The 16,259-nt window shown below is 41.8% G+C and overlaps 1 protein-coding gene across 2 annotated transcripts in view; it reads right to left on the bottom strand.

Moving 5' to 3' along the window:
• adam10a (ADAM metallopeptidase domain 10a) overlaps positions 1 to 15,604 on the bottom strand; it is a 165,309-nt gene extending 149,705 nt beyond the window's left edge. Inside the window, exon 1 of one of the 2 annotated variants that reach the window (XM_087981441.1) lies at positions 15,314 to 15,604. Coding sequence is in view for 1 of the 2 variants with exons in the window: in XM_043677449.2 (XP_043533384.1) it covers positions 15,314 to 15,380 (67 nt within the window). In the remaining variant the exon portion in view is untranslated. The remainder of the gene's footprint in view (positions 1 to 15,313) is intronic. The other variant, XM_043677449.2, reaches the window with a different exon arrangement.
• Positions 15,605 to 16,259: the final 655 nt, after the last annotated feature.

Raw genomic sequence — 16,259 nt, 5'->3', positions numbered from 1 at the left:
AGTACAGTTAGTAAGTTTGCAGATGACACCAAAATTGGTCATGCAGTGGACAGCAAAGATTACCTCCGAGCAGAACACAACGTTGATCAAATAGGCCAATGGGCTGAAGAGTGGCAGATGGAGTTTAATTTAGCTAAATGTGAGGTACTGCATTTTGGAAAGGCAAGTCAGGGCAGGAATCATACACTGAATGGTAAGGTCATGGTGAGTGTTGAAGAGATCTTGGAGTGCAGGTTCATAGCTCCTTAAAAGGGGAGTCACCAGTAGATAGGACAGCCAAGATGATATTTGTATCCTTGTCTTTATTGGTCAATGCATCAAGTATAGGAGTCATGTTGCAGTTGTACGGAACATTGGTTAGGCCATGATTGGAATGTGCAAGTCTGGTCTCCATGCTTATACAAAAAAAAGTTCAGAAAAGGCTGACAAGGATGTTATCAGGGTTGAAAGGTTGGAGCTATTGGGAGAGGCTGAATAGGCGGAGGCTGTTTCTCCTGGAGCGGAGACTGAGGGGTGACCTTATGGAGGTTTATAAAATCATGAGGGGGACGGATAGGGTGAATGGACAAGGTTTATCCCCCCAGGGTGAGGGAGTTCAAACGAGAGGACACAGGTTTATGATGAATGGGGAAAAGATTTAAAAAGAAACCAAAGGGCAACTTTTTCACACAGCAAACGATACACGTATGCAATGAGCTGCCAGAGGAAGTGGTGGAGGCTGGTACAATTGCAGAATTTAAAAAGGCATCTGGATGGGTATATGAATATGAAGGATTTAGAGGGATATTAGCTAAGTGTAGGCAAATGGAACTAGATTTATTTCAGATATCTGGTCAGCGTGGACAAGTTGGACCCTAGGGTCTGTTTCTGAGCTATATGGCTGAATGCTAGCAGTAGCAACAATCCTAAAATTTAACAAAGAATTGTAGATGCTAGAAATCTGAAAAAAAAACTGAAATTGTTGGAGAAACTCAGGTCTGACAGCATCTGTGGAGACAAACCTTTCAATCTTGAAACTCAGATCACTGAATTCTCTCTGCCAAAGATGCAACAATACTTCGCAAGGGAAAAAAGCGGCACATGAAAGAAAAGCTAAAATTATAAAAGTTACCCAAGTTAAATGAAAAATACGCAAATCACAAAAAGAAACATTCAACTTGAGAGACCAATATGGACTAGAATGCAGCTCCAAAAGGTATCAAAGTCACTGCAAAACCATACCCATTTGACACTGTGAGAAAGCTGTTTGACAACAAGGATGATTCGAACCAAAATCAAATGCTATCCTCATGCCAAGGTCAGTGTATGGATATGAACACATGCTCAAATCCTAATCTGGTCTCTCCAACAACCCAAGGATATTACACATACAATCAAACCTGTCGTCAAGTGAATGAATCATAATCCTCTGGAATCTGTTTAAAGTTATATTTTCAAGCAATTCTGATTTAGCTTTTAAAAAAAAAGGTACTAACCAATATCTGTGTTGACTATCTGTAATGAAACGTGCCACGCTTTCAAATGAAGGTTTAAAGCTAAAATGAGTACAGGTGAATGAAAATAGGTTGTGTCAGACTCCTCTGATGTGGCATTATGAAATTCTCCTTTCATAACATGAACAAAAATGATAGACCCTGACAAAACTCTCCAATCAACATGCCCTGACCTGATAGTATAACTGATGACATCAAGTTGTAAAGAAATTGGTTAAATTTAAGTATCACACCACAATCCCGAAGCAATGTCATAAAATGGAAAACACAAGTTTTCTAGATTTTGAGATTTCCATTTCATGCAACAATGCATCTCATGCAAGCTTAAGGGTGCACTTTACCAGCTCAGTGTGATACCTTCCTTTTTAAACGTGTATATGAAAATGGAGGAATAGGCCATTCAGCACCCAATAACCTGTTTTGCCACTGATTATTACAGCTGATCTGATTTTCACCTCAAATCCACATACAAAGAAATGTCGATTATCCAAATTACTTGGGTGGGGACTTTGTGTCGATAACTGCATGCTCAGATAACAGTTTAGCCAAGCATTGGGACCTTGCAATCTTGCCGGGATCATCCAAAATTTGGATAATCGAATGCCAAACCAATTGAGATTCCTCTGTACTTGCGATTACGAATAAACTTTCATCCTCACCCTTATCAAGAAGCCATCTCCTGTCCCTGAAAAATATCCTAAGTGCTCTGCTTCTGACCTCAGTTCAGGAAGAAAATCAGGAGACGCCCATTTCAACAGCAACCCCTATTTCTAGGTCTCCCCCAAGAGAGAACATTCCTTCTACAACTATCTTATCAAAGCCCATCAGAATTTTGTGCATTTCAATCAAGTCACCATTCATTCACTCTTCTAAACTCCAGCAAATGCAAGTACAACTGATCGTATGAAAATCTAACCACTCTCTGTATTCATCTGTATTCTCTGAACTGGTTACAATGCATCTACTTCCATCCATAAAAGGTGACATTAACTGCGCATGTAGTCTTAGCAGTGCTTTGTGTTACTGAAGCATACCCTGGTTATTTAGGTAATTAATTCCCCTTTCCCCATTCACTTTCCTATTTGTTTCCTTGCACATGTACACTAACCATTTAAAATTTATCCACTGGAAGACAGATCCTTTTGTATCTCAAAGCTCTGAAATTTCTCACCATTTAGATATTTTTTTTGTTATTCCAGACAAGATTAACAATTTAACATTTTCCCCACATAGTATTCTATTTGCTAGATCTTTGCCTCTGGTATTCCATGTTGGAATTGTAATCAGAGACAGCTTCATATTTAACTCAAAATGAAAGTTATAAAAGCTACAAACATAAGCTTGCAACATCACACACTTCATCCAAATGAACAGAGGCACAAAGTGTACCAAAATAACTAGATGGAGAAGATAGTTAGATGTAGGAACACTGACTTCTAAAACCAAGAGTGTGCTGGACAAACCTAGTTTCTTGAATACAGTACATGGAAAATGGGAGAACTGCAGTGGTTGCACTGTCAATGGTCTTTAGGAATGCTTCTAACAAGGTGCTTCTCCAGATATGATTGGAGAACATCAAGGGATATGGAATTATGGCAAAAAAGGATAATAAACATAGACTGAAAGTTAAAAAGGGAGAATGCAGAATAGGATTGAAAGACAGTTTTCGCAGAACGGATCCAAGAGAATAGCCTTCATGTCTCAGTACTTTGGTCACTTGATAGTGTATTTATTTTGTTGAAAATGTGTTGCTGGAAAAGCACAGCAGGTCAGGCAGCATCCAGGGAACAGGAGAATCAACGTTTCGGGCATAAGCCCTTCTTCAGGAATGAGGAAAGTTTGTCCAGCAGGCTAAGATAAAAGGTAGGGAGGAGGGGCTTCGGAAATGCGATAGGTGGAAAGAGGTCAAGGGGAGGGTGATAGGTCAGACTGGGATGGGGGCGGAGAGGTCAGGAAGAAGATTGCAGGTTAGGAAGGCGGTGCTGAATTCGATGGATTTGACTGAGACAAGGTGGGGGGAGGGGAAATGAGGAAACTGGAGAAATCTGAGTTCATCCCTTGTGGTTGGAGGGTTCCTAGGCGGAAGATGAGGCGCTCTTCCTCCAACCGTCGTGTTGTTGTGGTCTGGCGATGGAGGAGTCCAAAGACCTGCATATCCTTGGTGGAGTGAGAGGGGGAGTTGAAGTGTGGAGCCACAGGGTGGTTGGGTTGGTTGGTCCGGGTGTCCCAGAGGTGTTCTCTGAAACGCTCCGCAAGTAGCCGGCCTGTCTCCCCAATATAGAGGAGGCCACATCGGGTGCAGAGGATGCAATAGATGATGTGTGTGGAGGTGCAGGTGAATCTGTGGCGGATATGGAAGTTTCCTTTGGGGCCTTGGAGGGAGGTGAGGGGGGAGGTGTGGGCACAAGTCTTGCACCTCCTGCGGTTGCAGGGGAAGGTGCCATGAGTGGAGGTTGGGTTGGTGGGGGGTGTGGATCTGACGAGGGAGTCATGGAGGGAGTGGTCTTTACGGAATGCTGATAGGGGAGGGGAGGGAAATATATCCTTGGTGGTGGGGTCCGTTTGGAGGTGGCGGAAATGACGGCGGATGATGCGCTGTACATGGAGATTGGTGGGGTGGTAGGTGAGGACCAGTGGGGTTCTGTCCTGGTGGTGGTTGGAGGGGCTGGGCTCAAGGGCGGAGGAGCGGGAAGTGGAAGAGATGCGGTGGAGGGCATCGTCGACCACGTCGGGGGGGGGGGAAATTGCGGTCCTTGAAGAAGGAGGCCATCTGGGTTGTACATTTTTGGAACTGGTCCTCCTGGGAGCAGATGCGGCGGAGTCGAAGGAATTGGGAGAATGGGATGGCGTTTTTACAGGCGGCAGGGTGGGAGGAGGTGTAGTCCAGGTAGCTGTGGGAGTCGGTCGGTTTGTAGTAGATGTCCGTGTTGATTTGGTCGCCTGAGATAGAAATAGAAAGGTCGAGGAAGGGGAGGGAGGAATCTGAGACTGTCCAGGTGAATTTGAGGTCGGGGTGGAAGGTGTTGGTGAAGTGGATGAACTGTTCAACCTCCTCGTGGGAGCACGAGGCGGCGCCGATACAGTCATCGATGTAGCGGAGGAAAAGGTGGGGGGTGGGGCCAGTGTAGTTGCGGAAGATGGACTGTTCCACATATCCTACGAAGAGGCAGGCATAGCTGGGGCCCATGCGGGTGACGATGGCTACTCCTTTCATTTGGAGGAAGTGGGAGGATTGGAAAGAGAAGTTGTTCAGGGTGAGGACCAGTTCAGTCAGTCGAAGGAGGGTGTCAGTGGAAGGGTACCGGTCGGTACGGCGGGAAAGGAAGAAGCGGAGGGCTTTGAGTCCTTCGTGATGGGGGATGGAGGTGTACAGGGACTGGATGTCCATGGTGAAAATAAGGCGTTGGGGACCGGGGAAGCGAAAATCATGGAGCAGGTGGAGGGCATGGGTGGTGTCCCGAACGTAGGTAGGGAGTTCTTGGACTAAGGGGGACAGGACGGTGTCAAGGTATGCGGAGATGAGTTCGGTGGGGCAGGAGCAGACGGAGACAATGGGTCAGCTGGGGCAGTCAGGTTTGTGGATTTTATTTATTTTGTTTACAATCTTAAAAGGTGTGGTGTCCATATTTAAATAGAACATGAAAAGAGAATGTAGTTAACTTTTCAGAAAATGAAAAGGAAACAGTAAAAAGTGAATGAAGTATAAAATGGGGAAATGAAGTATAAAATGCAGATGGAATTCAAAGCTCTTGTACAGTGATGCAATTTTGTGAGAAACACAGTAAATTTATTTTGATTACAGAAATGTGTGGTGAAAAGACTAATGGATTACAGAGTCAAAAATTAAAATTAATTGGACAGGTTGCTGCTGCCGTTAGATTAATAAATAAAATTACCAGCCTTTATTTCAAGAGAAACAAAGTTTGAAGGTAAAACTTGAATAACAGTACACGCACTATCAGATTGTGTAGCATCAAAAATAAAGGGATAGAGTGAATGAAAACAGTATCTAGGACGAAAAAGTATGAAAAATAGTAAGCCATGGATCAAAGTTGAGAGATTTTGACAGATGAGAAAGACAGCTCTCTACGTGGAGAAATGCAAGTCTGTGAGATTAACTCGAAGGATAAATCAATTAGGGACAAAAAAAGCTTAGTCAACATCCAACATTGCATTGGATATGTAGGTAGAACGAATGCAGGAAATGATCAGGAAACTTCATAGATTTGACTACCTAAAAGAATAAATGTGAATATCAATTAGCTAGGCCAAACAGCCTGTGCCTCTTCTTTCATTTTTTGGTACAGTTTGTGCTTAAGTTTAATACAGTCTTCGTACTTCCATATTCTCCTAGCACATTTAATTAAGTCTAATTGAAGAAAGGAGTGTAGATATTCAATCAGTTTTGTCATTCATATACTGTGGATTCAGAGACCATTTTTCACCTTCACCAAGTATTCTATCCAATAAACTGTATGCCCTATGGTTCAGGCTGCAGCATTCTTGCCTCACTCGACTTCTAGTCGAAGAGATGAAAATACCATCAACTGATCCAGGAGTCAAGCTTCAAGAGACAAATAGAAACAATTCCAACTTCTGAGAAACACCTGATAGTTCCCACCTGCGCAATCTCCACATCTTCCATTCACCTCTCTTCCCTTCCAAACACTCAAAATGTTACTGAGGAACACATGGATGGTCTTAGACCACAGCGTTGGGAGAACAAATGCAAAGCAACCAGATTTGAAATTAACAGCAGCATGCACACCACGAACCCAACACAACCCTATTGGCACAGAAACGAACAACTGCTGTGGCAGCATCCTACAGATGGATACGCTTACGTGCACACATTGCAACCCTTCTGATACGTTACATCTGGATCCAAACACCAAAGCAGGTATGAATATCCATGCACCAAATTCTATATAAGCTGTGAGTGAACGAGATGAAGAATAAAAATGAGAACAAAAGTATTTCAGAATTAACAGGTCACTGTTTCGGCATCCATGAGACATGTACTCTTTCACAGAAATTACAATCTAGTTGTCTGTGAATACCGAAGAGATAAGAAAAACAAACTATTTCTTGTCAAACCAGTTCAATAGTAGTATATTTCAAGATGGGAATTTTATTTAAATTAATCCATAGTATTCAGCCATAATGCTCCAATGTCATTCATCTCACACTCCCGTAATTGTCACGTCAGTGCTGTTTCCAATATCTAGGATTTCGACCAGCTAGTCAAATTTGTACAATACACAAGGTTGTATATTCATTTTTTTTTTGTTTTTCTTACACTGCTCATACCAATACTAGAGCTTACTTTAGGGACCAAACAGAACCAAAATGACTATTTGGGCAAATCCAATGTGAGAGACAATCCACCGACATACAAATGAACATTTCCTGAATTTAACTTGAGGCTTTTAGCATTTATTGTGCTTTGCAAACAGAATCTTGAAATATATTTTATAGTGCTGTAATTCACTTAAGATTCGTGATGCAATAAGCTATCTTTAGAACAAGAAGGTTATTTTTTTGATTAAAGAAAAAGGAGAAAAAGCTGCTCTAAGAATTACAGAATCAAGGACAAATTTCAAAAGTAAACAATTGCCAAACTCCATTTCTTGTTTCCTTTTGTACTAATTTGATCTGGTTTCTCTCAAGACTCAGGTTTCGTGGTTCTGCCCTAAAAATCAACAATTTTATTCATGGATCAACTAAATGGCATTTCAAATAGGCACTTCTATGCAACTGGATTTCACAATACTAAGACTCAGCCACAATGCCACACTCTTACGATTAGTTTGGCTGCAATATCCGCTGAAGGTCAAGTGGGAGATTAGGCATTTCCCACCTAGAAAGGAAATAAGACTAAACCAAGCAAGCACATGTACCTTGGTTCTCTTAAGTCTGTCTGAAGCTTTTGAACAAAGAGCATATCAAAGACCCATCACAGAAAATGGCACACTGAATAGACAACCATAAAATGAAAACAAAATCACATGGCAAGTTAGCCAAAAATACAAAATGCAGTCAGATCTCTCTCAATTAGCCTAGTAATGAAAATTTATTCTACGAGGTAGATTCTGTAACATTTCAAATTGATAACTTTAGTGAGCAAAATTGTGACCTCAATTATGGGAGAACAATCTCCAAAATTCAGGACAGGAAGAGAAAACAAGTTTTTTTAAAATATACAGAAAAAAAGTAGTTTCGTGAAAAGCCATATTATTGGCATATCCATAGACACAAAAGAATCAGCATGGCTTTGCTAATACTAGCAACTGGAGACAGAGCAAGCAAAACTATTTTCTAACAAAGCTCAGTGTTTAACTATTGCCACATAACTTCTGGGATTTCTGTTGGTAGGACAGCAAACACTAGCCTGCCTTGAAGAAGTTTTCCTCCTCTCTCTACAAGAATCTCAGGGAGTCTCTCTCTCACTGCAACTCCCAGGTCATTTCCTCAGCCCTGAAGCTCTTCAACCATGTCCTGAAACAAACTCGCTGTACTCTATGCCACTCTCTCCTCACCCCCACCCTCCTCTAGCTTATCTCTCCACGCTTCAGGCTCTCTGCCTTTATTCTTGATGAAGGGCTTTTGCCCGAAACGTCGATTTTGCCTGTCTTCGGATGCTGCCTGAATTGCTGTGCTCTTCCAGCACCACTGATCCAGCAAACACTAGAACCATACCATACCACTGAACTTGAATAGGACTGCTATGGTGACTTCACCTAAAAGGATAGATCGATAAATGTGTGCTACTGCACCTCTTACAAAAAAAAAGGTCTATTTCAGAATGTACAGAATAGACATATACTAACAAGTAACAAAAATACTAAGGGGACAATCCACCATCCCCCACGATATTTCATCCTCATAGTATCAATTTTCAATAAAAAGTATATAATTGTGTTGAGGTAGCAGAGCAGAACACTGGACAGTAAAACATCAAAAAAGCAAAGAATGACCAAACATGTAATACGTGGAGAGTATAGAGCAATTTAGCCAGAGATTTAAAAATATTAAGAAGTCCTAAAATTTTAGAGTTTAAGTGAGGAAGGGTCACTCAACCCGAAACATGAACTGGATTTCTCTCCACAGATGCCACCAGAACTGTGAGCTTTACCAGCACTTTTTGTTTTTATTAACAAAGAGAGAATCAGTTCTATAGAACACAAGACTAATTAATAATGGCAGATAAACTCCATGGGTACTTTACATCAGCCTTCACCATAGAGGATACAATGTGTCAACACCCAGTCAGCTTGCATGGGACCGCAGTGGCTGGAAAGCCACACAATTTGGAGAAAGCCTTTCGTGTGTGTGTGTGTGTGTGTGTGTGTGTGTGTGTGTGTGTGTGTGTGTGTGTGTGTGTGTGTGTGGGGGGGGGGGGGGGGGGGGGGGGGGGGGGGGGCGGCACGACACAGCACAGCACAGGGGAAAAATCACAATCAATCATCAGACAAATGCTGCTGGGCATGGTTAGAGTTGCATCCCGAGAAAGTTCATCTGGGGATTTTGAAATGATCTACTTGATGCATGGTTTCCATTTTCAAAAAGTCCCTTGTTTCAGGGATAGCCCCATTAGATTGGAAAATAATGAATTCAATTCCTTCATTCAAAAAGGCAACAAAACAGAAAGGACAAAAGCTCTAGGCCGGTTCACTTAAAAACTCTGTCATATGGATAATTTCAGAAGCTATTATTAAACAAGTTACAGCAAGGCACTTATGTGAGTTCAAGATGATCAGACACAATCCACATGGTTTTGTGAAAGCAAAATCTTGTTTGACAAATCTATTGAAGTTCTTTGAGGAGGTAACATGCTGTGGATAAAGGGAAATCTGGTGGACGTGCTATACTTCAATTTATAACAGAAATTTGATGGGACACCATTGTGTGCCAAAATTCTTAAGTAAAATAAAAACTTGGGGGCAGGAGGTAGCATATTGGCATAGATTGAAGATTGTCTAGCTAACAAAGCAGAGAATGAGGTCCAAAATGTTGTTTTTCAGGTTGACAGGATGTAAGGTAGTGGTGTGCCACAGGGATTGGTGCTGGAATCTCTCAATTGTTCACAATTTGCATAAGTAATTTGAAGGGGCAGATACAAAGAGAAGCAAGAAAAGTTGTGAAGAGAATATGTGGCTACAAAAAGATTGTATATTAAAAAGTTGAAAAAGTGGCACTGGGAGGCACAGCCAGCCAGTCAGCATCCAAGGAGCAGAAGAATTGAAGTTTCAGGCATAAGCCCTTCATCAGCAACGTGGACACTCCTGATAACGGGCTTATGCCTAAAACGTCGATTCTCCTGCCCCTCAGATGCTGCCTTACCTGATGTGCTTTTCCAGTGCCACACTTTTTGACTCTGATCGACAGAATCTGCAATCCTCATTTTCTCCATTTTTTTTCAATGTTTGGGCAAAGATGTGGCAAATGGAGCATAATGTGGGAACACGTGAAAGTGTCCATTATGGTTGAACAAAGAAAATAGTAATTATCTAATGGTAAAAGATTGCAGTGCTCTGAGATACAAAGGAATCAGAGTGCCTTCCCATATGAATCGCAAAATATACAGGTTCAGCCAGTAATTATGAAATTTAGTAGAATCATTTATTGCAAAGAGAACTGAATACAAAATAGGAATGTTATGCTTCAGTTATACAAGGTACTACTGAGACCACATCAGTACTGTGCATAGTGGTCACTTTATTTAACAAAGGATGCAAATGCATTGAAAACAATTCAAAGAAGGTTTACTTGACTAATACTGGAATGAGCAGGTTGTGATATGACCAAAGGTTCGACAGGCGATACTGGGATCTGGAATGTAGCAGAATAAGAGACGACATGACTGAAGCATATAAAATCCTGAAGGGACTTAACAGTGGATGTGGAGACAATGTTTCCTCTTATGCAAAAGAAAATCTAGATCTAGAGGTCCTTTTAAAAGCCAAGGGTCACCCATTTCAAACAGATTAGACGAAATACTCATTTGAATTCTTCCTGAGAAAGGCTGTGAAAACAGAGTCCTTAAATACTTTTAAGCACAGGAGGTAGATAGATTATTGTTAATCAAGAGTGTGCAGGAATTTTGATGAGGTTACATTCAGATCAGCCATGAGCTTATTGAAGACAGAACTGGCTCAGGCATCAGAATGGCCTTTCCCTACTCCTGAAACAAAATGTCATTTGTTTGTATACTAGATGGCACAAACTTAAAGGAACTGGCAAAAGAATAAGTGGTGACATAAATAACCATTTTAAGCACAAGTAGTTAAGACTCAGAATGCATGCCCTCATAATGGAGTAGAAGCAGATCCAAACAAAGCATTCAAGATAGAATTGGATTATATACAAACAAAAGAACGTGTGTGACCAGCAGACCACGTCTGTAGACTGGCATGAGTTAAACAGCTCTTACCGACAGTCAAAATAGACCCAACAGGTCAAATAGCTTCCACTGTGCTCTAACTATTCTGTGACAGGGAAATCAGGGTTCGCTGCAAATGTTCCACTTCACCCGTATGTCCCCATTGCACCCTCCCCAAAAGACTTTCATTCATAACATGCTTCTCGTGACCAGCAGACTTGTCAAATGCTTTGTACCCACTAACTTCCTTTCTGAAGGCTTCTCATAGTTAAAACTTATAAACTTGGCAGTCAACTTGAGCTTTGTTAACACCTCAGACAAAGTATGATAAAAAAAATTTTGTTTGTCATGTTGATGGAGATAAATATTCTGGTCAGGACAGCAACGACTTCTCTGCTATTGTTCTTCAAAACAGAACCATGGGATCTTTGACATGGCATCCAGCAGCAGGTGGGGGCTTTAATGTCTGATCCAAAACTCTGCACCTCATAAATGGTACACTCACCAACTCTGTGCTCAAGGGTCAGGCTTGATTTTCAGGCACAAAGTCAGTGGAAAAGGCCGTTCTTACTCTCGTATTGCTTTTCCAGTTTTAAACAGAAAGAACAATTACTTGTTATATCCCATAGTCAGAAGCTTACTCTAAAAGTCTAAACTACAAAATCTTACCTATTAATGTAATGGCGCGAAAAACTTAAGCTCAGTTATTATCTTGGCCTGCATAATATGGGAAAGCATTGCAGTGTTTTTAACTAGATATAAAAAGGGAATAAGAGACTTCTTCTGCATTGTTAAGTTCACATTATTCTTGTGGAAAGAATAATGAAGCTCCTCAACAAAAAGTCTCAAATAAAATTAGAATAATTCACTACGCTTAGATACCAACTTATTCTAATTTTGCGGGTAGGACAGCAGCAAAATCAAAGACTGACTGAGAACAGAAACACGCGGATTTCTACCAAACACAGACTTCAACTGAGGGAAACTCCAACTATCTTTACATTAAGACAGTTACTTTCGATATTGAAGAGTAACGTTATGATTCATCTGAAGAATTATTTCCACTGAATGGCATTCATTTTTAACATAGACAGGAAATACATTGTGACAAAGACGCAAGCTGGAAGTCCATTTACCATACAATTGCACTCCACCAAACAGCCTGAAGTTGTCACAAAAAAATTGAAATCAATATCAAAAAGCTCCTGTGCCTCGATAATTTCACGTCAGATGTCAATTTGGTTGAGACTGGGGCACTTACTCTCCTACCATCTTCTCACAAAGGAAAACACAGTCAGTGGTACAAGTCAAAAAGTACAAAATAAAAACTTTCCTTCTTCACAAAAAATTCTACTCTTGAAAAGAATCAGCCCCAAAATAAGTGTTGAAAACTTGAAAATAATTTATAGTTGCAACAATTAATATCACACCATCAACACAAGAAATTTGTCATGTTCTCAAAAGCACACAAAACATCAAATTTTAAAACTAACAAACTTCGCACATCTTAACAGTTTCTGGGAGGATAAACATTCATTGTTAAACAAAGCATTTGGCATTTTTGTACTGGGAAAGGTTTTCCCATGTCGCTGAGCCCTTAAGGAATTAAACTTCCTCTTATTGTCGGAAAAGAGAAAAATGGGTGGAAACTCATAACAGGAAACTTCAGATACAAAAAAAAAGAGAATCTCACTTGGAGGTGGAGTGAGAGCCCCATACTGTATTCTTGCCCATGTTACAATATTAATTCATATGCTAAGCCAAAATAGAGAAATTTCAAACAATTCTAGCTTAACAGTATCCTACTGAAAGTGGATTAATATTTTCATTCAACACGCACTCTGCCTGAAAGCCCGCTAGCTGTTAAAGCTCCATCTTATGCTATTTTACTTGGCAGTTTTCATTGGGATGTTTTGCCATTCTCGGACGGGAGACAGGTCATCAGTCTACCTCTGCTGGAACAGGAATAAAGCCAGAGTTGCTGATATTACATTGAACCATATTAGCTATGTAGCCAACTTAGCTAACAGGACCTTGTACTGAGCACAACAACTAAAAATGTCAAAATTGTGCCACATAAATGCACTATCAGATTAGAAAGACTCAGTACAATACTTTCTTTCTCCACTATGGAGGAAAACAAAAGAGTCATATTATGAATGGCAACTGTTACCCACAGGTCTTCGGTCAGATAACCTACACAGAGCAAGACCTCACGATAACTTTAGCCTGTCAAACTGCTTCTTCATGTTTATTACAAAAAATACAGTGAAGGCGGCATTTGGTATACTTTCCTTTAATGGTCAGAGCATTAAGTAGAGGAATTGCGAGGTCATAATGCGGCTGTACAGGACATGAGTTAGGCTGTCTTTGGAATATTGTGTGCAATTCTAGTCTCCCTCCTATTGAAAGGATGCTGTGAAACTTGAAAGGGTTCATAAATGATTTACAAGGATGCTGCCAGAGTTGAAGGGTTTGAGCTTCAGGGAGAGACTGAATAGGATGGGCTTTTTTTCGTGCAACGACAGAGGCAGAGGGGTGATCTTAAAGGTCTATAATATCATGACGGGGATAGATAAGGTCTTTTCCTTGAAGTGGGGGGGTCTAGAAATAGAGGACATAGGTTCAGGTTAAGAGGGGAAAGACATATAAAGGGACAATTGCTTCACACGGAGGGAGGTGAGTGTCTGAAATGAGCTGCCAGAGGAAGTGGTGGAGGCTGGTACAATTACAGCATTTAAAAAGACATCTGGATGGGTATATGAACAGAAAGGGTTTAAGAGGGATATGGGCCAAGTGCTAGCAAATGGGACTACATTAGGTTGAGATATCTGGTTGGCATAGACGAGTTGAACTGAAGGGTCTGTTTCCATGCTGTACATCTCTATGTATCTATACGGCTTACTGTTTCAGAGCTCCTCATGTCTCCATAACCAAACAAGGCAACAGAAGGGATGCAAAACCGGGTACTGATGTTCAAAACATTTGAAAAGAATTTGCAACTGAAACATGCTACAATTTCGAACCACACATCCAAGACAATAGCTGCAAAATTTAGTTAATATTCCTTAAGTAACTTGATATCACATAGTTGGTACCTTTCATAAGGTATCACGTGAGCAAGACAAATTGATTGGATTAAAGACGACTAAAAAAAACATTTTCCTCAATCAAGTCTAAAAACTTCCCGATTGTTTAAAAAGTGGATATACTCTACATGTGCTGTTAACACATGTTATAGTTCCACGGGTGGCTGCAGCTGCCGCCAGAACCTCATTCAAGCAGTAATCCTTCTCGGGTTTTGACAAAAATTGAAGAAAAACAACAAGTCATTCCACCCTTTGTCCAACATAAACAAAAAGAGGTACGGCGATCCCTGCAGCAATCACTACGTGGAATAAGGAACCATGATTGATCTTTTCAAGAATACTAATACGGTATTCACGGTTACATGGACTGATGTGATTCAATTCACCACTGACTTCGAGAATTGCTGGGTAACTTTATGACTGTGCGTGACAAAGTGTCATGGAACATTGCCAGTCAGATTGATTGGTTTCTGACAGATGAGTAGGCTGCAGAAATTTAGGGCCACTTCAGAGGTTCCTTTGTAAGCCGTACATGTGGGCGACGCATTTTCTCCAGTCATTTGAAAAAACGATCAGTCTGAAAATTGTTGACCACGTTAAAAATCCGCATCAGAATTGCATGTCAGTGACCATCAAGATCTTCAGTGCCCGAGTCACATCCCCATTAAAAAAAAACACTGTTTACGATGCGAGGCGCTCACCTTACTTCCTGACGCGTTCGTGCCTTGCAAAATGCAAACAGCGCGACAAATGCGAGATCAAAAGCAACCACCACCCGCCACTTAACAAGAATGGAAAGCATAATGCACATGAAAATCGGGCTTTTCGGCATTCGCTGTTTCACTGAAACTAAGAGAAAGCAGTGAAGGTTTGATGATGTGATACTGGGTGTCGCCGACTTGCTGGAACATGCATAAACCAGAAGAAGGAGATTGCACAATGAACACAAGGAAATGATAATCGATAAGAGGGAGGGATTTAAAAAAGGAAAAGATAAAGTTAAAATAAAAAGTCTATAACAGACACCAAAACAAATGGAAGAACGACAGATTCTCAGTCTTCCGTGATAGCCGAGAGGACTAAGCCAACTGCAGCATAAGCTGGAAGGAAACTCTCATAAACCAGGGGTTTAAGTTAAATAAAACACGACCGGACGAGGTACAGCAACGGCAGTACGTGTGAAATAAAAATAAATCAAGGCCCATGCCGGAGAGGGATCGGCGGCGAGTGTCGGTTACTCTGGACAATGGGAGCCAGGCCTCACGGTCCGAGTGCACAGCCTCGGACTCTTCTCCAACCCTGGCAGCTCACTGACACCCCGCCCCGGCAAGAAAACGGAGGCCTCTTACCGCGCAAACTCGACGCCCAGGTCAGCAGCAGCCCGACTCCGAGCAGGAGCATCGTCGGCGCCCGCATCCCGGGCCGCAGCCCCAGGGAAAGCGAAGAAATTTAATCTGGAATATTCCGCGGGCGAACCGGTGCCTTCGGCTTCGTCCCCGATCCCACCCCCTTTATTGTCCTCCTCGTCGCCAATTCTTCTCGTTATCCGGACGTTTGTTGACTTAGCTCCTTCCTGAGGAACTGAGGCCGACAGTCCGAGTTGCGGCGGACACCAGCCGCGAGCTGACTAACTGATCGTTCCTGGAAACGCCGCTCCTTGGCCGCCCTCGCGCGCTGCCAAATAAGGAACCCGCCTCACTCTTAAAGGGGCCGCGTCCTCCGCTCCAACTGCACCAAAACACACCCGCCACAGGAAGGTAATTTGAACCAACATTCGTGGTCCAATAATTAAAAATCACACAACACCACTAGCTTTCGGAGCGCTGCTCCTTCATCAGGTGGCGGTGTGGTCTGTTTTAACTTTACTGTCATCCCAGGAATATCTCTTAAGTCTGATTAAATAAATTTTAGAGTCACAGAGCATAGAAACAGGCCCTTTGGTCAACCACCTGATGAAGGAGTGTCGCTCCGAAAGCTAGTGCTTCCAATTAAACCGATGGACTATAACCTGGTGTTGTGTGATTTTTAACTTTGTACACCCCAGTCCAACACCGGCATCTCCAAATCATGGTTCAATAATGACGGTGTGCAGAAGTAGATATTGATAATGGACCTGCTACAACACGCTTCTGGAGTGAGGTGGGACTTGAACCCAGGACTTTTCAGCTGGGGTGGGAATGGGAACCACCATTGAACCGCGAGAGTCCCTTCTTGAGTGCATGATGGTCTACCTCTAAGTCAGACAAGTTACTCATTTGGCTATATGAGCTTAGTGTGTGTAGAAGTACCCTCCTC

Source organism: Chiloscyllium plagiosum, unplaced genomic scaffold, assembly GCF_037043375.1.
Source record: "Chiloscyllium plagiosum isolate Xiang-an unplaced genomic scaffold, Cpla_swu_hap1 HiC_scaffold_39, whole genome shotgun sequence".
NCBI classification, from domain to species: domain Eukaryota; kingdom Metazoa; phylum Chordata; class Chondrichthyes; order Orectolobiformes; family Hemiscylliidae; genus Chiloscyllium; species Chiloscyllium plagiosum.
This window is presented reverse-complemented; position numbering and strand designations above follow the sequence as displayed.